This window comes from Mchenga conophoros, linkage group LG16, assembly GCF_057382185.1.
Source record: "Mchenga conophoros isolate Kocher_MC1m ecotype Shallow Benthic linkage group LG16, M_conophoros_male_GT1.1, whole genome shotgun sequence".
Taxonomy (NCBI): Eukaryota; Metazoa; Chordata; class Actinopteri; order Cichliformes; family Cichlidae; genus Mchenga; species Mchenga conophoros.
In genome coordinates this window covers 37,112,521-37,134,949 of record NC_140541.1, presented here as the reverse complement: position 1 = coordinate 37,134,949, position 22,429 = coordinate 37,112,521, and the positions used below count along the sequence as shown (strand labels likewise).

General features: G+C 41.8%; 1 protein-coding gene across 3 annotated transcripts in view; it reads left to right on the top strand.

Moving 5' to 3' along the window:
• LOC146557276 (neuropilin-2-like) overlaps positions 1-17,746 on the top strand; it is a 96,128-nt gene extending 78,382 nt beyond the window's left edge. Inside the window, exons 16-18 of one of the 3 annotated variants that reach the window (XM_085248439.1) lie at positions 1,211-1,243; positions 13,334-13,396; positions 14,108-17,746. In XM_085248439.1, the coding sequence (XP_085104565.1) occupies positions 1,211-1,243; positions 13,334-13,396; positions 14,108-14,433 (422 nt within the window). In that variant the 3' untranslated portion in view covers positions 14,434-17,746. The remainder of the gene's footprint in view (positions 1-1,210; positions 1,244-13,333; positions 13,397-14,107) is intronic. The other 2 variants (XM_085248440.1, XM_085248441.1) reach the window with 2 other exon arrangements.
• The last annotated feature ends 4,683 nt before the right edge of the window (positions 17,747-22,429 follow it).

Below are 22,429 nucleotides of genomic sequence, written 5' to 3'. Positions count from 1 at the left end.
CTCTCGTTTATCCATCTCCAGCATTATCTTCCATTCAGTCTCTGCAGTCGAGCACTGAAAATAACGTGCGTGCTTGTGCTTGATTACTGGAGAGACTCTCTACTCTGGAGCAGAGAGACAGTAGTTAACCAATGAGGCTGCTATCAGCGACTGCTGTCGGCTCACTTGTAACAATTTGCTTTGCAGAGAAAAAAGGGCAAATTTCCATGCACTCCACACGCTGGGTTAAGTTTGAAGTCCTTCATATTTCCTGATTTCACAAAAATGTATGTGAGTCTTGGTTCAGAAACAACTTTGTTTTTATTGTAAAAAGATTTAAAGGCAGAAATGAGTCGTATTATGGACTTTAGGACCAGTCAGAATATATTTGCCTTTAGTGCTGTAGTGCATTAGTACACCTTTAAGTCAAATGTTTCTGTGAGTCAAAGACGCTAGTTTTCTCACTACCGCTTCTTTATCTGTGCTGTAACTAGTTTTCCCTTCTTTTTTCTGTTCTGTCACTCTTTCTCACTTCCATAAAAGATGCCACGTCCTCCAGCAAATAATAAACAGCAGTAAAATTCAGTCCGTCTTCCCACGACCCCTTAACTTACCTCCACCCTTCCTCTTCATTCCTCAATTTCCCTTCTCGTCACTCTGCCCCTCACCCTTTTCACCCTGTTTTCCGTCTGTCTTTTTCTTCTGCCGTTAAAATCCCAAAGGAAAGAAAGAGGATGAAAACGCTGTAGAAAAAAACTTTAAAAAAAGCGCAATCGGGGAGAGAGGGAGAATGACAAAGCAAAGAGAAGGTGAGAAATGACAGACATAACAAGAGCCACTTTCCCTCTTCCCTCCCTCTTGTCTGGCTCTCTTTATTTTCTTTCCATTTTGTAAAAATAACTGTCATCCTGGAGGATATATGGGCCTTTGGAGTCTTAAACTACCTCTGAACTCGACAAAGCTTTATTGAGTTACAAACGCCTTAACCAGGACTGCGGTGCAATTTTGCAACTCTATTAAAAAACATTTGTGTTGACATTCATTAAAACTATCAGCACCATATAAATGTAATCATCTATAATATAAGCTGAGGACATCTGTTGTTATTTTATTGCATTTCATATTGTGAAGGAAGCTTCCAACGCCATGGGCGACACATATCCTTTCACATTTACTCTTGCTCCTCGTCTAACTTAGCTTCACTAACATTTGTTTTTCCTTTCTTTTCCAGAGCCTTTGCATGCTTTACTTCCTGGCCTGAAAAGTAAGTTCTACTTCACGTGCATTTGTACTTCCTGTGCCAACATGTCTGTGCTTCCTGCTTTGTTGCTTAGCTCAGCTTGCAGCACTGCAAACCCTGTTAGTGCCTTATTACCATACAGGCTTCCACAACACACACTGTTAACTAGATAGGGGGTAAAGGTATTACTGTGCATCACTGCACATGTGCAGTACTTCTTGTAGTAGCACATGTACAAAACCAGAGTGGAGTGGGCTTTGTGAGGGGACAGGTTTGCAGGATGGATCCACTGCATTTTTCTGGCACGACTCCTTGCATGCTGGGCTGAAACACTTGATTTTGTAGTTTTTTTGAGTAAAAATAGATTTTTTTGCCTTCACACAAACAAACACGCACATGAATACATACTGCAACAGTTACACTTGACTAGCAACAATGTGCAGCTGTAACAGAGGGTGTTTCAAATATGAGCAGTGCACTGAACCATATTTGTTACAGTTTTTAATTCTTACTCAGGTTGTGTTTCATTTTATACCATAAACAATTTCTCAGATGATGTAGGGATGAAGGTTAAATCACAGGCTCAGGGTTAAATTGCTGCTTCTGGTCTGTTTCTTTGGTGTCAGTGAAATTGCAGAGCTTTTTATCAGTCCATCCATATTTGTCTTTATAATCAGTCAGCTTAGCATCCTCTTTCCCTGCACATCCAGCTGCTCCTGGTCCACACTCATTTACGCCTCATTTTGTCTTTCCTTCTCCTTTCCCTGCCGTCCCCTCTCCTCTGGTCCCTGATCCCCCTTACATGAAATGCAGAGCACATCACACCCAACTTTCCTTTTTTCTCTCTCATTCATCCAGAAATAGGCTAGTCTGAAAAACGATAAAAAGTCTTAGAGCGATTGTGCTACTGGATCTCTTGTTTTCGAAGTCTGGGTTGGGACCTAAACCACGAGCTGTTTGTGCTTTTGTTTAGACGCCCACAAAATACACATACTGGTCTCTTTGAAGACTTGCATATAGAAACTGGACTTCAGATTCTACCTCATGCTAACAAAACTTTTGACCACTTGGAGAATATAAAGGCTTTTTGGTGATTTGGTTCATGGAAGGCTGAGGCTTAAACCAGAGGACTCTGCTTTTATTTTGCTAGTTTCCTCAAATATTTCTGTTTGTGTGTGCGTGCGTGTGCGTGTGTGAAAACTATGAACACATAGTGTGAACTCTCAGAAGCACTTCTTATTGTCCGGCACATTAAGCTGAATGAAAACACAAAGCCATCCAAGCACCAGTGAAACCCAGGAGACAAGTTCAGAAAACTCACATCACCTGACTCATACCCCGAGTATTTGACCTAATCCTCGCTTTATCTTAAACTGTCATGTGACTCCCAGCACGACAACACCATATTTCTTGATCCTGACCCCCAGAAAGAAGGATTAAATTTCTCCTTTTAAGAAGTGATCTCAGCCCCTTTAGGGTTTCTCTCTGGGTGAGCAGATAAAGTTACACCTCAGGCGTTGTTTATTCTTCTTAGTGTCTCGATGTGAGACAAACAAAGCGTAGTTGTTTTTGACAGTTTTAAAGTTGACCGTGAGAAATATTCATGCTGTCACAGAAAGCTTCTGTTAAAAGGAGGCAGTGACGAAGGCTTAATCTGAATTTCTAAATTGATTTTAAGGAAAACAGGAAACCCCGGCACAACCAAAATGATTGCACTATATGAACTTACAGTCTTGTTACCTTCGAAACTGTTGCAGCTCTGAGACCACCAGCAGTCAGATGCCATCTTCAAAGAAACTTTGGTGCATGGAGATGGTGAAAAAACGATAATAAGACTGAGTCGGCAATTACATTAAAGCTGTTTGTGATAATACAGATGATCACAGTGATTACCTGTGACGACATAAGCTGTTGTTGTTTACATATACAGCATCCAGACAGAAACTCAAAAACAGAAATTCCTCCATGCGCAGTGGCGTAGTTGCTGCAGGGCGGCATCGGCAACCTTTTAAAAAGATATACAAGTAGAATAAAACCAGATGGCAGCCAGTGGAGTCGAGTCCCTAATGCAAAGACACAAACTGCAGACAACTTGTGCTCATCAGTGGAGGCTGACCTGGATTGCAATGTGTTGGCAATATGTCTGCACTCATAAATAAGACAGCAAATATCAGCAAACATTTACCAGTCAATCGCAGAGTGACTGCAGTCGCTACAAGTCAGTGATTGTTTGATTGGTTGCCCCCTGCCAGGTGACCTGTGGGTACTGCTGCAAGCAGTCGCCAGATGCAAAAACACTCAGTGCACTCATAAGCAACCAGCCATTTTCCTAAACGCCTCAGTCAGCTCCGTGAAGGCGACGCCGCGGTGTCAGGCGCTGTCAGGCGCTGTCAGGCGCTGTCAGGTTGTCCATCTGTGCCAGTCCGGTGATTTGATACCTCAAATTTGTGTCTTGAACTCAAAGGTTAACTGATTATATGTTGGTGGTCAAAGGTCAAGATCACCTTACAAACCAAGCTTTTGGCCATGACTTCAGAGGTCACACGCTAATTATTACAAAATGTCACACAAAGGTCTAATGGGATAAAATGACAAAGTGGCGATACTTTATATCCAAAAGGACAAAGGTCAGCTTCACTGCGACATCATAATGTTGTGCAAAAACACTTTTGTGGTCATTACATGGCAACCATAACTCAGGAACAGAAGGGGAGATGGTGACAAATCGCATTTGGTCAGACGCTGATTTGGCAGCACTCATATTTAATTCGTAGAGCGTTCACTACACATTATAGTCCAGACAGACGGCAAGTTTTTTACTATAAAATCTTCCCGGTGGATTAAAATGTACAGTAAAAATATACATACATATATTTAGAAAAAGTTTGATGCTAAGAAGACGCTCGCAGAAACATTTGAAAGTGTCTGTTGGAAGCTATCGGTTGATTATTGCACACACACTCGTGCGTCTACACAGAGAAAAGGGGCTTACTCTGGTTTTCTGTTTTGTTTGTGAAGTGAGAGGCCGGCTTTTATGCTAATTAAGTGATTCAGAAGCTGTAGTTACCAAGCATCCCTTGAAAGCTACACGTTTTAGCTTTAGCAGCCGTTCCCCTTTGCTACCTCAAAAAGCAAAGTAACGGTCAACTTTTTCAGCCCTGGAAATTATTTGTCAGTTAATCCACCGGTGGGAAGACTCTCCGTGCAGCGCAGCTTTACAATCACAGCCAATTTTAAACCCTTAAAGAGTGCGTCTGAACTTCAAAAAAAGACTAAATTAAGCTTACTGGTTCCGTGAGGTTTTGTATCCTGCTTTGCAACTCTCCTCCATCTCTTATTTCAGCTCTTTTTTTCTCCTTCTCTCTCATCCCATCTAGTCCTCGCTCGCCTCAGTTCTATTTCCTCTTTTTTCCTTCCTGTCTTTCTTGCTCATGCACCGTCTTTCCTTTATTCTCCCCCTTTCCTTTCTCTCTCTCTCTCTTCTATAACCTCTCTCTCAGCGGGTTTCTTTCACTGCGAGTTGACAGAGTATTGAACTTTCAGACAAACCCTTTAATGCAGGATTAAAGATATCATGGCAGGATTAGCGCCCTGCCTTCTCTTCCCCACCCTTGCACCCTCTCTCCTTTCACTTTCTACCACCCCTCTCTATTTCACTCCATTCTTTCCTCCAATAATGCCTTCTTTCTTATCCTTTCTCTGCCCCTGTAATTTCCCCCTCTCCCTCTCCATCTCTTTCTCTCCGCACTCAACTTCGGTCTGATCTTGCCCCGATAAAAATGCCGCATCCCAGCAAATACACCCACTTAACACTCCCCGCCCTTTGTTCAAGTCGCCCAAGCACTGCATAATCAAGGCTTTGCATTCTCTGATCCAATCTGAACGCATGGCATGGGCCTTTGCGTGTCAATGTGCAGCTAATGCTTGTGATGTTTGCATAAATCAAAAAAAGAGAGAGAAGAGTTACAGTAAGTTAAATATTTTATAAGAAATGAAGCCTTTAATTGGTTGTTTAAATATTAACACACAGCAAAATGTTAAAGCTAAAGTGGTTTTTGCCTGATTTATTTTCTTACCTTTAAATAGCGGCGAGCACGAGAGTTTCGGCACACTGCCCTGTAGAGTAAATGACCCCTGCTTCTGTTGTTAGGTCTGTCAAGCTCTTTGTTCTCTCCAAGTTTACAATGATTTTAGGCAAACGCTATAATAAATTAGCTCTAATTAAAGCTGAATAAGCAAAAATGTTCTGCTTCTGTCCTCAGAAGACTTTGAACGCTCCTAGTTTTCGTAATGAATTCTTTTAAAGTGCTGCAAAACACATTTTAAATATGGATATAATAAGCTAAATTTCCCCTTACAAACAGTCTGGATTCTCACACCTTAATTATAGATGTGAAAGATGTGCAAATAAAGAAGATATCAAATGCTGCCATCTTTTTTAAGAAGGTATTTCGGCCACATTCAGAAGCCTTTTCAGGCTCCAGGTGGAAAATTCTGTCCAAGTAGAATTAGGAACGAAACCACAAATTAGAGTCCAACTAAACAGTCATTCTAGTTTTAATATTGTTAATTATGATAAGGAGGCTTTTCTAACATAAACGACTATTAGCATACGTGAGCTGATAGCCAAACTAATATATTTAGTTTATTACCAGAACAAAGTGTGTTTGCCTTAAATAAAACTCATTATTATTAATAGGAAAGTTAGCCAAGCATGTTAGTGTTGCAGTTTGAAGTTATAATGTTTGAAAAAGTGTCACTTTTACTGCAGCAGCATGCTTCAGTGTGTGGAGATGCTCAGAGTTTGACAGACCTGCCATGCTCACTCACACTCTGACAGGGGTGAAGTGAACATAGATCTCTAAATCTGAACTCTTTAATGCAGTCTGCATGCCTGCCTTGCTCATCTACTGAGCCAACCAGTAATGTGTCCTCCTGCCCTCCAGGGGGTGCCATATCTGGAATGGAGCCCACAGTAGACACAGTGGTGGTGCAGCCAGTCCCTGCCTTCTGGTACTATGTGTTGGCGGGAGGCGGTGCCCTCTTGGTGCTGGTCAGTATAACCGTGCTGGTGATACTGTGCTGCCACCGGTACCACTGGGCGACCAAGAAGACCAGCAGTAGTCATCATCATTCGGTGACGTACCGCAACAACCAACTGCCATATCAGCAAGGTCGCCAAAACTGGTACCAGAGCCAAAACCCAGGCTGTAATCTGATCCATAGCCCTAACCAAAACAACCTGAACCCAAGCACCGGGCCGAGTCTGGAACCCATGCTCACCATATCACTGGAGAAAGAGGACAGCTACGATTCCCAGTGTTGAAAAGGCCCATCTGATTTAATAGTATGTTTTTTAAATGAAGCGATCAAGGGGTGTGAAAAGAAGCCGTATTCAGCATAATCACTGCGCTTCACTGATGAGGATCTGCACAGAGGCACTCCAGTGCACGTTGCTGACGGCTGATCTAATTAACTGATCGGCGTACACTAAACTGGTAGAAAGAAGTCCTGACATTAAACTGTACCCCTGAAGAGCAGATGACAGAGCTTCGGTTGTATTTCTGATGGCTGAAGAGGGCCTGATAACGACACTGTGGGGCAATTTATTTTATGTCGAGCGTAGACTGGCTTCTATACCTGAACCCTGAAAGCGAGCTGGATTATGACCACAGTAAATCACAGTAAAGGTAGTATGAATAACAGGCTGTGGATGACACACACTGCATTTACATGCAGCGTACAATGTCAGGGTTGTAACAGCATATCCCCCACCTTCAGTAAATGTCAGAGCAGGATCTGTCTGTCTGCCCCGCTCTGATCTGCAGCTTGGACATTGCCTGTCTCCAGATACCCGTCAGACAGAGGAAGGATTTACACACAGGTAGAAAAGACACGCTGTGTTTGTGTGCAGCATTAAGAGTGATGGCTGCTTCTCCGGGACTGAATGAAGCCCAATTTTATTTGCCCACGTGTGTTTGCGAGACTGAGATAGTGACAGAGACAGATTAATAACAAAAAAACAGGAAGAATTAGTGTTGCCGGTCCAGCTGTGACAGATAGACAGCTGCACATGCACCCTGCAGCTCTGAGATGGCTCACGTCGCATCACATCAGCTGAAACACGCGCACCAATATATGCACGGACACTTCTGAGATTTTCAAGTCTCACATGTTACTTTGAGTGTGTTTTTCATTACATTCTGGATATGCCTTTTTAAAAAACGTGCTTTAAACCTATAACCTCCGATATGAGGTAGTGCCTCTGTGTCCAGTAAGAGTCTGAATGGATGCAGTTTGACTCTACAGTTTGTTGCCTGGATCTCGTGGATAATCTGATGCCTGTGTCTGTCAATGTTCAAACTAAACACCCGTGTATGTCTTGCACACATTAGGTTGGGTGAATGAAACAAAAAGAAAAGAAGTACTATCGTGCATCATTTGAATGTGGAATATTGTTTTTCTTAAATCTCTGCAAATACAACAATCTACAAACAGTCTTTACTTTCTGCACATAATTGCCAAGGCCTTTTTTGTTTCTAACACATCCAACACTGGTATCCAGTCCGATAAATGAGACCAAACTTGCTTTGATAAAGAGCATTTTACAACTGAAGCCTTTTGGAAAATCATTTATCTGCTTAAAGACTGCCGACTGATTCTAGAGCAGCAACAATGTAACTTTTTCTTTATGTATTTTCTGTTAGGGGTGTAACGATTCTCCAGATCCACGGTACAGTTCATGTTTCTTTTGAATTAACGAGAAAAAGCAGCAAACAGGTTTTTGACACGATTACCTACCTTCACAGGACATCACTGGACGGGAGGATTAGGGCCACTGAGGAAAATATTTTTGAGTCGTCACTTTTTCATCTTCAGTGGCCCTAATCCTCTCCTGTAGGCAACAGCTGCTTTTAATCAGCTCCACATGACCAGCTATCATAAGCAATACAAAGTCATGTCTATTTAGCACATCATTACAGGACGCAACATCTGTCTGTCAGCTGCTAATATTCATCCCATATTTGCAAACGCATGCTGTTTATACTAACACAAAAATGCTCCAGTAAACAGACGCTCATTTAAACTGGATTTTACAGCAAAGCTTGGCTAATGTACCAGACGTGACCCTGCAGTTAGTCTGCCATGGCTGTCACGTATGGTCTGTCTGTATTTACAGTCTTGCACTGAGTTGATGCACTTAACTTTTACATCATCTCCATATCGTATCAATAACAAGATGAGAGCGCAGCGGCGGTGAGGTCTAACGAACGAGGCCGTGGATGTATCGCAAATTTAGTGTCTGCTTCTGAACTGTTACACCCCTAATCGGCATCTGTCACTCACTGCAATGATGGTCTGTGTAGTGGATAGAAAAAGTCGACACACCTGTTAAAATGTCAGGTTTTATTGAGACCGAGATAAATCATTTCCAACATTTTCCATCTTTAATGTGACCGACAGTTTATCCTGTACAGTTCACATGGAAAACAAACTAAAATCCTTAAAAGGAGGGAAATCTCACATTTAAAGTAAGCTGGTTGCATTACACAGCATTTTGGAGGTAGTACTCTGTCAGCATGGCACATCGTAAATTAACATTAGTGACCCTCTCCAAACTGGTTGTGAGGGTGTCGCCTGTGCACAGCCCTCCTCAGGTCACCCCACAGGTTTTCTTTTGGGTTCAGCTTTTCTGGTGATGATATTTTTGATGACTTGGTGAAATTCATATCGATCTAGAACTTTCTAGCAGACACCTGAAGGTTTTGCACCAACGTTGGTTGGTATTTGAGACTTGTTCCCTGCACCTTGACTACTATTTATTTAAGTTCCCCAGTGCCAGCTGAAGAAAAACAGCTCCAAACCATGATGCTGCCATCACCGTGCTTCACAGTGGGTCTGGTGGTGTTTTGGTGATGGGCACTTTCTGGACTGTGGCCACAGAATTCAGACCGTAGAACATTTTCCCACATGCTTATGAAAGAAGTGAAGGATGCAGAAATTGTTGTCACGTGTGGTTAACGTCGCGGTCAGCCTCTTGGCAACCTCCCTGACCACTTTGGAGGGGCACCCGGTCTCTTTTAGTCAGTAACAAAGTGTTAACTAAGCAAGTGTCAGAAAAGTCGTGTTAGACCAGCTGAACTTTATTTGATTGTAGTCAGAATCTCTTTAACCGATGGCAGGTGTGTGCTGACTACTGTTTGGCATGATTTTGAATGTCATTGGTTAATTTTCTATGCAAACCAGTTATAAAAGGACGTGCAACCACATTATTTCATTATTTATTTATTTATTTATTCCCTCCGAAACGTTAACAGTTTGTTTTTAAATTGAACTATACAAGTTACAAGTCATATTAAAGAAAGCTCTCACCCCCCAACCGGTCACGGCAGATGGCCCCGCCCCTCCCCGAGCCTGGTTCTGCCGGAGGTAACTTCCTGTTAAAAGGGAGTTTTTCCTTCCCATTGTCGCCAGGTGCTTGGTTATAAGGGGTGTCTGATTGTTGGGGTTTTCTCTGTAGGTCTTTATTTTTGACTATAAAGACCTTGATGTGACTATTGTTTGAATACTAACAACATTGAAATGAATTGAATGTTTCGTCTTGGTCTTACTTGGCATTTTAACAGGACTGCTTTCATAAGTTTGATTGTGTATTTAATCAGCAAGTGTAACATGATGCATTTCTGATTAGCGGGTTCATATTTTTGCAGTGTAGAGAACATGAGCACTTTTCTTCTTAATTTACTTACATCTACTGTGAATCTTTTCATAAATTGATTAATGTTCTTTCTGTCCTTCTGTGTTGCTGGTGCACACTAGTCACACTATAGTTGTTTTTATACTTGCTGACTAAAAATTATATTGATTCTGCACACTGGGATGAAAAAAACTATTCGGTGTCATTTAGTGTTTTGAAAGCTTTGAAAGCTCTTTTAAAGCTTCTAGTTTGAATAAGATAGGAGCTCATAATAAAGCAAATCTAAAGTGTTAACGTGTTTTATGAAGAATGCTCACATGATGTCAGAAAAAATCTATCTAGATTGTGAAGCTGACGGTGTATCAGAGTGGACTTCACAGCATCTCTACCCCCTACATCATTTTGTTCATGCCCAAATCCCTGAGCCTTTTTATCAAAACCCACTTGTTCCTGTTCTTCTCCTTCCCTTCATTGCAAATCCTCCCAGTGAAAAACACAGGAGAGAAAATGAGAGGCAGAAATGGAGGGGAGCAAAATCTCTCAGAGGAGAAGGGCCCATTAAGCGAGCCCCCTTTTTCTCCAAAGAATGTGCCCAGAGATGGAGGGAGATGAAAGAAGTAAAAGGAAAAAAATGCTCTCTATACTTTCTAAAGATAGATCTTTCTTTTACTCTAAGAGGGAGGCTAACAGGGAGGCAGGTTGTGGTTTTGATTGAAGGAAAGAGAGAATAGATGGAGGAGGGCAGGTTGTTTCAAACACAAAAGCAGATGAAAGAAGTCTTTTGGCAGAATAGACAGCGTGATGAAGCCTCACTGCACTGCACACACACACAGACGAGCAAACGCCATCTAACCACCGCAGACCTCTATTAGCCAAGAACCCAGATTTGCAGCAAGCTCTCAAAACACCGTTATCAAAATCATTGTTTCAGGCATTTTTTCCACACTGCAGATATTCCCCATATTGGCTTATTTCATCATGCTGCATCTTATAAAATGCTGTTTTGTGCCTTAGTCAACAAGTATTTTAGTTATTTTGTGCTTGCATATCCATTTTCAGTGTGCCGAGCCCCTCTCCCTTCCATATCAATCGACTCGCGTATGATTTACACATTATATGACTCATTCTAGCAGCCTTGTGCCATAACCCAATCAATGTGGGGCTGGATTCAAATAGAGGAGTGATATACGGGTGTATTTATGTTGTGCTACCCGTGCACTTTTCCCCTGCACTCTCTCTCACTCTCTATCGAACTTTTGCAAGTTTCTGGCGTCTTTTCACGCGGCCCTTATAAATCAGCCTCCCTCCCTCCCTCCCTCTCCCTTCTCCATCACAGACTACTTTGAAGCCTTTTAATAATTCTAATTAGATAATGGAGCTGATTGCATTCATAAAGCCCTGCGGTAAGCATTTCTAGCCCTGAGGCCATCTCTATTTTTTCTCTCTTTCCTCCTCCTCCTGTGGAAATATTATCGTACAAGCACTCTAACAGGTCCTCGGGCCCCTCTGGAACAGCGAATGGTGCCAAAGAGCCATCCCTGTCTCTTCCTGAATAAAAAAGATCCTTTTTTATTTTTCTCTTTACTAATTGGAGAAGGGAGATAAAATGGGGCTACGGGGAGTTTTAATCTCCTTTCAGATCCATGCGATGATTCTTCTCAGGATCCTCGCCCGTGGGCTTTCAGCCAGGATCATTAGAAAGCGTTCAGCAGTCATCCAAAGAGCGTCCAAACCTCTGGTTTTTATCCTGATTTTTTCTTCTTATCTTTCTTTAAGTGATTTAATGTTTTGTCAATGCTTGCAGTGAAAAAGGAGAATTTAGAGCGTGGAGGGTCTGTAGTCAGGCAGCAGATTTACAGACGTGTCGTCTTTTGCATTTCAGTAGGAACCTTTAAAACATAATTACAGCACGGCTACCAGGTTCATTAACTTCTGAATAACTGCACTGTTTTTACATCTAATTACACGAGAGTATTAATTCATTAAAGTCTGCTGCTGACGCTCTCTTTAATCACTTTTTAGTTTTGCAACCTTTCATGCTTTCAGCTTGATTGTAAATTTAGATACAACCACGCGTTGAGATTTTATCTTACTTTAGTGTATAGCTTTGTTTTTTATTTCTTAATGAATTAAATGTTTCTTCTGTAAATCTGTTGGAAGCAGAGAGGCTTGATGATTTTGAAACACGGCCTCAGATGAAGCTGAGTTTAGTTCACTCGCGCCGCCTGAGTAAAATCAGCCTTGAGGCTGTAAACTTCTTCATCCCCGGCCTAAGCCACATTGCTGTTATATTGCTTTTGTGCACTTTCTCTGCCTCTGTCAAGATTTGATGGTTGTCTTTCAATGTCATGCACTTTGAGGACATTAAATATTGATGTCAGTCAAATAACTACATTTAGAAACGCTCCACTGTTTGCTTAATTGAATGCACTCAATTAGCATAGGATTTGTTTGTCGTTTTAATATTTGAAATGAAATTAAAATTTGGTTAATTCCTTTAGTTTGTTCTCTAATTGGGTTTGAAAATCAATTTTTAGAAAACAGTCTTTCATTTAAACTCAGTTCTACGACATTCATGAGCGAATAGTGCAGCAGGTGTCATTTAAAGGAATTCATCTGTAAGCTTTGAAGAAAATATGCAAAGTTTGTAAATGCAGTTTATTGAAGGTGTAATCGCAAGATGCCAAAACTGTCTCACAGACGAGGAAATGAAGCTTTTTTCATATGTTCTAAATGAGTTTTTCACCTTTTATCTTCTGAATATCTATTACAGTTTCACTTCATAATGTGTTTTTGATTCCTCTGCTCTGGCAGTAAATGATTATCAGCTGCTCAGATATTGCTCCATTTATTTCTGGGGACTGTAACGTCAATTTCCTTGAATAAAACTGAAGAAGAATCGAGCCCTCAAAACCTCCAAAGCCTTGCACTCTGGCCTGCCTCGAACATTTAAAGTGGTATTTTAGCTTGTTGAATTTCACGGTCTTGGAATAAAAAGAAAATAAACTGTGGTGAATGTGAAGGTAATAAAGGTAATATTTTTCTATGAAACTGTTTTGTGTGCTTTCATTTTTTTAAATTCAGCCTCCACTCGCGTCTTTCTTTTCATTTCTAAGCAAATAAAAAAAGAGCACTGATGCTTATCACATAATGGAAGTTGCTGGCTTTACGCAGGTAGTCTGGGAGAAGAGTTCAGTAAGACTGGATGTTGTTTTTCGCCGATAGACCGAGCGCGGAACAAAACAGTTTGGAGGAGCTTTCTTCCCTGATCTCTTCAGAAAGTTTAAACTCTTTGAGCTGTTTGATACCCATCTACAAATGCAGCGTAGACACGGAGCGACGTTATCGCGGCGGGACTCTCGAGTAGCTCCAGACGGTTTAGATTAATACTGTTATTCTTTCTGTCTCTTTAACAGATCCCAGGCCAATAGATTTTGAAAAAGATCCTGTTTTCAACCACAAGCCCCCCATCAACGAAGGTGAGGTTATCCTCCTCTCTCCTCGCAGCCTCGGGCTATACTGGCTGTTTTACAAGTCTCACCCAAAGACAAGTGAAATTGCTCTTTAAGGACAGGCGTGCCTATGGCTCCTCCAGAAAAGAGCCCGTGGCAACGGTGACAGACAATCTCTGCTGTGTGCAAAGAAAGGAGACGAGTGTGAGCAAGCTGGCAAAAGCGCATGTCTGCGTGTGCATACGGTGTGCGTTCTTCCTCGTCCTCCTCCTCTTTCATGTTCCACGGCAGACAAAGTGAGACAGACAGCTTCCTTCTGGGCACCGAGAAAAACATCTGTCTGTAACAATCACAGATTACATGTGTGTGTGTGCCCACTGCTCCTTGTTTCTTTCACCCCCTTGACAGAAACAAGACGAGAGTACTCAGCTTTTAGCTCGCTAAACAAGTCTGTTTACTGTCTGTTTACAGCTTTCCTGCTTGTCTGCAGTGTGTGCTTCCATAAAACACTCCAAATGCAGCACTTAATTGTGGATTGGCTCGTTCGTGTGTACACATTCATTATTCGGATTAGCCCGATTGCCTTACTAAGTAGGAGTGCACACTTCAGCCCTCACCACATGCACCAGATCGTACCTTTAGAGTAATTAATTGCATTACGTTTTCCAAAGTTGCTAATCAATAACAACTGTGGTCTTGAATACATCAGCTTGCTAAGATTTCCTATTTTCTCTCCAGACTATGTGTTCCCAGGGTGGCCATCCTCCTTCTCCACCCCCTCCTCCAACATGGACCCCCCCTCCATCACCTTGGTGTCAGAGAAGGACAAGGACAACGCCTGGCTGTACACGCTCGACCCGATCCTCCTCACCATCATCGTGATGAGCTCGTTAGGCGTCCTGCTGGGAGCGGTGTGCGCGGGATTCCTCCTCTACTGCACGTGCTCCTACAGCGGGCTCTCCTCGCGCTCCTCCACGACACTGGAGAACTACAACTTTGAGCTGTACGACGGGATCAAGCATAAAGTTAAGATGAACCAGCAGAGGTGCTGCTCAGAGGCATGAGAACTCAGAGGGGAACTCTGGAGAGTGATGGTGGGGGAAGACGCGAGCCCCCGCAAGTCATCTTGTTCTCAGACAATTTGAAAACGAAGCACTATCTGTAATCTCGACCCCCGTGTCCCCTACCTAATGCCCCGCTAACCCCTTGCTCTGATGTCTAACGGGGTGAACCCGGAGTTTCCCCGATTGTCTATGTGCCAGTGGGAACTTGTGATCTTTATCTCCCCTACATGCTACGAGGCCTAAACTAGGGGAACATGTGACCCCCGTCTCCCCCCGCCTATAGTCCATTTTCTCCTCTGCCTGCAGGAGACAGCCTGCTCGATTCTAAAAGCCTGTGATTGAATGAAGGAATGAAAAAAAAAGAGTATTAATGATTGATCTACCATTGAATATTACCCACGAGCCACTGGGATGACATCGAGAAGAATGGACTACAGCACCTGTGACAGTCTGGACATTTGGACTACAAATGGCAGCACAGTCTGGGCTAAAATGTTGGGATTCTTGATGAAGAAAGGAATTTGATGATCCGCCCTCGTGACTGACGCAGACGTGAAACTTCAGCGCGAACAGCAGAAGCATGTTCCACAGGGCACCAGTGGGTGGGTTCAGTGGGTCATTTTTGACTGAAATCAACACATATCAAGTGAATGCCTAACCCCCCCCCCCTCCAAAAAAAGTTAAAAAAGATATTGAACCACACAACTCAAATGATCTAGATTTCTAATGGCAAAGAAGGAAAGGAGTATGAAAAAGGACATTTTCTTTTTTTTGGTTTGTTTCTGAAAGTGTTGGATATGAGTTCTGTGAGTTTTTAACGTCCATTAGCCTGCCATGTGGCGCTCGCTCGCTCCTTTGTCTGCCCCGGTCTGCGCTTCGTGAAACCAGTGGCATAGAAGAGTAATGGTGACTGTTTTTGTTCTGTTTTAGACTTGTGTCTCTTTGGGAAAAAAAGGTAAAGAAAAGCCAGCTTCAGTTCGTAAACGCCCTGTAGAGCTCTTATGCCATTTTTTTAGCCTTTTATTTTAGCATTGTGTTGGACTCCACGGTCTTACGTGTTCTTTCAGTCCTTTACTAGCTATTTTGGCCTATTTTCCATTACAGATTATGAGTCTTTACAAAGAGTAGCGGAAAGATAAAGTAAGGCAGAAAATCAGAGGTTTATCAAAATCTAACATGCTGTTATGGAGTCGTGCTTTAGATTCAGTATTCTAGAGTTTGTTTTTGGTATATATCTCTATTTTTTTGCTTTCCAAACTGTACGATGCCCAAATGATGGACAGACACTGTGTGAAGAAAATGTCAGTGATTGTTTTATTGCAACCTATGGATTGCCAAAGAGCCTTGTATGTGCACGGTAGGGCTGCGGGGATTAAGAGCGATGAGTCGTCACGCCGCTTATCCACCACTTTACCCTTCTAAACAAAGGCCGCTCAAAGATGAAAGGCGAAAGAAAGACTACAGGAGGAGAACGGAAATCGCACTGTCGACTTTTTTGGACACACAATCGAGCCTTAAGCTAACTACAGTATACGCTGTATCGGAGGACAGCCATCGAGGAGGGCCAGTGCTGCTGGAGAGACTGATAAACAGGGGGAGGCACACACACACACACACACAGGTAGAGAGGAAGACAGAGGCAAAGACAAATAAATGGTTGTGTTTACATGCAAGTGCCAAATGTGTTATTCAAAAAAAATACCAAGCAATCGATCATTTAGCCTAAACTGAGCCTTTCTTACCTTTCTTAAAGGTATCTTCGACAGCTGATAGCATCCCAGGTGTGTTTCTGCTGTTGTGTTTCTATTTTGTTTGTATTTCATGCACGCAATTGAGTCACAAAATAAAGAAATGTTATTGGTGGCAAAACATTTAGTGAGACTGCAAAAGAAAAAGCAGGTAAACGTGCAAATTTGACAAAAAACACAGGTTTTACTTTGTGATGCAACACGTGAAAAGCAGGATAAAGATGCAGCTTCTATCACAGGTTTAATCATTTATGAAAGTGCTGCAAATGAATATCTAACCGAATCAACGCCCAGTAATTTGTTTGACATTTCTAAAAAGAAACCATGTTTGGTTGGAGTCCTGCCGACTCGAGGTCGGCTTTAATATTCCCCGAAGTGCTCTAACAAAAAAACACTGATGTTAAAAATATCTGCAAACCTTGTGTTCAGACAGAGAAAAGTTTGGGGAAATATAGATTTTTCTAATGCAAACTTCACTTGTGTTATTTAAGAAATTACTGAGCATAATTAATATTTTTTAATAGAAGAAAATCCATCCAAAAAGTTTCAACTGGGAACATTAAATCAACTTTGATCAAATTAATATCCAATCCAGTTATTCTGTGCATGTGAGCGTATCCAAAGACTGCGAAAGTAAAGAGCAAACAAAATAAAAGATAGAAGATGAGCGTGAGGAGGACAGGTGGACGATGAGAGACACACACGACTTCAGACTGGAGGACTAAACGTTGAACTCCGCCTCTTTCTTTTACAGATGAAACCTTAATCCTAGGAAGTAGGTTTTGATTTTATTTTGAACCTGTGAAATATCACGTTGTTATCTTCTACGGTGTAAACTCAAAGAGCAGAGGAAACGGGGGGGATGTAGGAGGAGAACGTGTCGCGCTCGGTGCATCCTTGCCTGCAGCCCCCGTTCTTTCTCTCTGTCTTCCTCTCTCCTCTTTCAAGGGCACGCATCGATATAGCCAGGAGGCCTATTAAGGAAACAAAGAAGATGAAGGGAATAGTAAAAGGTGTTGAAAGAGAGATGAAGGAAGGGAACAATGGAGGGAGACGGAGAGTTTTCTGTCCATCTAACTGTGTTTTCATTGGACTGTTTTCCAAGTGCCTTGGAGCTCTCTCATTATGTCTCTCTTGCTTGCTCTCTCTCACTCTTTCTCTCTCCCAACTGATATCTTACTCTCTCTGTCTCACACACACACACACACACACACACACACACACACACACACACTGTAAACATGACTAGAGAATATATTGCAACAGTTCTATAGAAACAATGAGACACACACACTCATGAAGTTGTCTCTCCTCCTGCGTGACTTTACTCACTCATTCCTTCTGGAAGTCCACATAGTATTACCTCTTCTGTCTCGATGGACACACACACACACTAATGACAGACACACATATGTACACTACATCAACACAAACCTACGGCACTGGCCAGATTATTCAAACTGTTGTTTGTAGACTTTGTACAGAAAAATTTCTTTTTTTAATGTTATTATTATTATTATGATTATTATTATTATTATTATTTAATAAAGGCTAAACAACATGTAGTCTGGTGTTTTGTGTTTATTTATATTCATATGTATACATTCATATATACATACATACATAAAAGAAATTTCCATCACATGTGCAAAAGTCTTGAGCCAGCGTCTCTATATTCTCTGTATTTTGCTTTTTCCAAGGATGCAGACTCATTTAAACTGGTCTTGATGGTCCAGGCTCTCTGGAGGGCTGTTAAAGTTTTTCTGTGGGCACTGGCATTCCCCCCACTCATGTTTAGTCTAGTCCTCCTGCCTGAGCATTTTCAAAAGAATGTCTACTTGCTTGTTAAGACAATTAACTCTGGACTATGAATCATTCAGGGATTTAAAAAACACACCTACGAGATGGGATGAACTGGTGTTTTGTCTACACATAAAACCCAGAAATCTTAGCAAAGAACAAATTTGAAATCATATTTTCAGGCACCTAAAAACCTAAAAGTCACGTCCTTAAGAAGCAGGAAAAAACCAGCAAGGACCTGAGATCTGCATTTGGACCTTCAGCTGATCCATCTGCTGTTCACTGAAGCCTCATCAGAAATCATCTGAGCGGAAAGGCAGCTGTCAAGAAGCCAAGTTACACAAAAACTGAACTCAACTAGTTTGTCATGATTTGCTGGGCAGCTAGTTTTATATTACAAGATCATTCAGAGATTATTAGCATTGCAGCTGACGGCCTGGCTCTCCATCCTTCTCTCCAAATGTAGTTACTCCTGGTGTAAAAACAATAATGTCTCTATTTTGACATTATTAAAGCTTAATTTTGCATATTATGCTAACATTTGTTCATTGTTATTAGGCCCAGCTGCAGCTGATAGGACGTTCACTAGCTCACATGCATTTTATTATTGGGTATTACATCACTGAGGGGTCTCCATGAACAGATCAGAGCTATGCTGGCTGTATGAACACCTCCACTTGTTGGACATGTGCTGCAGCAGGATGAGTGGAACAAAAGCAGGGCTGAGCTTCACCAAATGTAACTGAGCTGCTGAGAAGTGAAGAGGACGCAGAGGTCAGAAGGTGTTATGAACCACAGACGTCTGTGAGCACGTGAACGAGCCAGCAGACAGAGAAACCAGCGCTGCCTCTCCTGGTTCCTACGCTCCCTCTCTCCTTCACCTCCACTCGCTCCTCCACCCTCACACTTTGTGTCCTAAGGCTGTTTTGGAGTTTGTACCCGTGAGAGGGCAAAGAAGGAACGATCAAAGATTCTCTTCATTTAATCGAGTCGTGAAAGCTTGCTCCTAATTAACACGCACCCATGAAAACACACCAAAGCACACACGCCTGATGGAGACTAGCTGGAAGATCACAGCAGGAAATTTGTCACCCACTCAAATAATTTATCTTAACAGTGAGAGTACTGATGGGCCCAAAGTGACAACAGTTTTGGATAACTGCCTTACAGTTGGGCACGGCATGCATTGTGTGCAATTACAAGAGTGTGTGTGTGTGTGTGCATCATAAAGCACCAGATTTAAGACGGAGGCAGCACACCAGCAGTTTATATGAAACCACAGTGAGAGAAGGTCCAATATAGGAAAACCATTTCTCCTGCACTGCCCAACATCCCTGACCATCTGCTCCCCTTTATACTGTTTTTAATTGGCTGTAACTCTGTGCAGTACGACTGAAGTTTGCTCTTAGCCTCGTGTAATTAGCTCAGAGAGCCGTTACCACTGACCTGTCGGCATCAGCATTTCTTTCTCTTCTTTCTTCTCATCGCTCCTGCCCTCATTTATTCATCACTCCATCGTTTCACTGTTTTTCTTCTTCTCGGGAGACCGACCTGGTTCTCACGCTTTCTGCTGACATAAAAACACACAACAGCACACGCATGAACACAAGTCAAAGTTTCTGCACGAGCACTGAGCCAACGTTCTTGAACAGAGGCTCATGCAAACTCAAGTGTACCAGTGTGAACGTCTGCAAGCCTGTAGATTCACACACACACACTTTGTACTCACACTTCAGGCGTGTCTCTTGTGGTTGGCATTTGCTGAGAGTGTAACCTACTAACACAGATTTTAACTCTGCTCAGAAGCACGAATCACTGATCACACACACAGGACATATTCCATGTTTCATCGTTTTGTTTCTCTTGATCAAAACCAAAAGTTTCTGGATGGAACTGGAGCTGTTCTGGTGATTGATAGCAAGGCAATAAATCAGACAAAGAAATGGGGAACAAAGAATGTTTTAAATAGTAATAATATGTTCATATGATATTGTTTGATAGTGCTGAAATTGTTTTCTAAAAAATAAAGAAAAAGCCAATTTGTCTTGGACTAATTGGACCTTTACAATAGATGCTTTTTTAAAGTTTGGTGCTATTACCGAGTAAAGCTCAGTCTGGATGTCCTTCTCTGGCTTTGATAAGTTTGCATTTAGATATCATGGAGGCAGATGCCCCACAACTGGTACCTAACTTCTACTTTTTTCTCCTCTGTGCTGAATAGCGTGCATCAGCAACTGGCAGCCCTGTGCATACAGTAAGTCTGTGTTTTTACTAGAAGACAGTAAAACCGAGCTGCTAGGTGAACCGACTCTGCATTGCATAAAACTGTTCCAGCTGTTGGCTCGGGTTGCTTACGTGCATAAATCCATACTCAAGGATCAAATGGACGAGCAGAAATCCAGCGGCTATGGGAACATTTTTCTTTAACCCAACACGGCAGCAACAACCCCAATAAACAAAATCATATCAGTAAAAGGAAGGTGCATTAAATAGTTCAATTTTTGGCCGTATTACGACCTCACACATCACCCCGTGAGCTTGCATTCTTATGTGTGTGCAGAGCAGCGATGTGCACTGTGCAGAAGGACATTTATCCTTTTCAGCTTTGTTGGAAGTGTAGATAAAAACATGTATTATAACTGTTCCCTTAATAGCCTACAATAACTTCTCATTTATAGACATAATCATTTCCATTGCACTTTATATGATTATCATATCGACTGAATAAAGCTGCAATGATATTTTAGAGGAGTGGACAGAACAGAAAAGGATATTTAAAACAATGCAGTAGAAATCTGATTTGCATGCTTTAGTCTCTCTTGCTAAATCAGATTTTGGCATTTTGTAGTGGACAGAAAGGAAGTTAAGTGCAAAATATTTTCTTTACCATATAAAATCAATTCCTCCCCACCTGGGTGGGCGCCTGGTGAGACGGTCTTGGCAGCTTCCAGCACCCTGCTCTGCTAATGTCCCAAACTCACTGGCTGCACGCTGCTAAATCAAATTATGTTTCATCAGACAAAAGCTTTTCTTTTTTTTCCTCGCTACACATGTCCAAATAAGATTGCTGTAAATCTAATCACAGCATAAGGTTTATTGCTTTCTGATTTCTGGCTTTTTATTTGTTTGGCCTCCTGCCAGGTGCTGGCAAGTGTGCCTGAAAAAGTAGCCAAATTAAAAAGTTGCAGTAAACTGAGGGACTCACCTGAGTGAATTGGTTGTGTGAAATAAAATGGTTTTTGTCTTTATGTCTCTTTGATAACAAAAACTAAGCCAAATTGCAGAAGCAGCGAGTCAAAAACAAAGTACACCTGGACTGCAACCAGGTGATGCTATTCACATGCACTAATTAATCATCATCAGTAAGTGTGGGCACCTGGATGAAAGCAGATGTTTTGGCAGTTTGGAAAGACATCTGAGAGAAGCAACTGTTGCTGTTCATCAAGCTTATCAGGGTTATAAGGTCATTTATAAACCGTTAAAGTCCATCGTTGTGCAGTAAGAAAGATTATTGCCAAGTGGAAACCATTCAAAACAGCTGCTAATCCGGTCTTTAAGTGATGACGTGTGAACTCTGCTTTCTGGTCCAAACTACAAGGCTGTTGTGTTTTTAACATGTTTTAATGTTTTGTGTTTAATCTGAACAAGCCCCTAAAAACAGTCAGTGATCACTGTCGGCCTCTCTCAGTTTTTATTACCACTGTTCATTTTAAAGCTCAGTTTTTAAACCCTTACAATGAAACTACAGCCCAGCCCATGCAGCAGTATATTAATGACTAACCTTGTATTGTGGATGGATTATCTCAGTGTTCTCCTGACTGAAGTTTGGTACGTTTACAGCAGCGGTCCCCAACCTTTTTTGCGCCATATGTCCGACAATATTTTCACAGACCGGCCTTTAAGGTGTCGCGGATGAATACAAAAAAATTAATCCACTCACAAAATGACTCACGGACCTGCCCGGGTGTTGGTGACTGCTGGTTTACAGCATCCTGCCATGCAACTGCATTTGTCCCTAACCATTGGGAACCCTCACGTTAACTTTTATCAAGTGGAAAAAAGTCAGCATTCGTCCTCCAGCTTCACTGTGTTTATGCTATGCTAACATAGCTGTGTAGCTAGCCACCACGTAGCACATAATTATATACCAGCTAGCCCAACTTCAGTAACCCTACAAACGTCACTGCTGTTTAGTTTTCTGTCTTCATCTATGTTGGAAGTGATAGCAGAGCTGTACGTTTGAATTTTTCAGAAATCTCTCAGTCAAAACATGCTATATCATGTTTAGGTGGAAGCTAGCGAGCTAACTTCCTGCTAACTTCTAACTCTGTTAAACTTCATAAATTCTGTTTTCATGGATGTTAAACTTAATAGTTAAACCTAGTAAAGCAGCAACGCTGATCATTTTATTAAAGATGAAAGAATTTAGACAGTTTTTAACTCTCAGT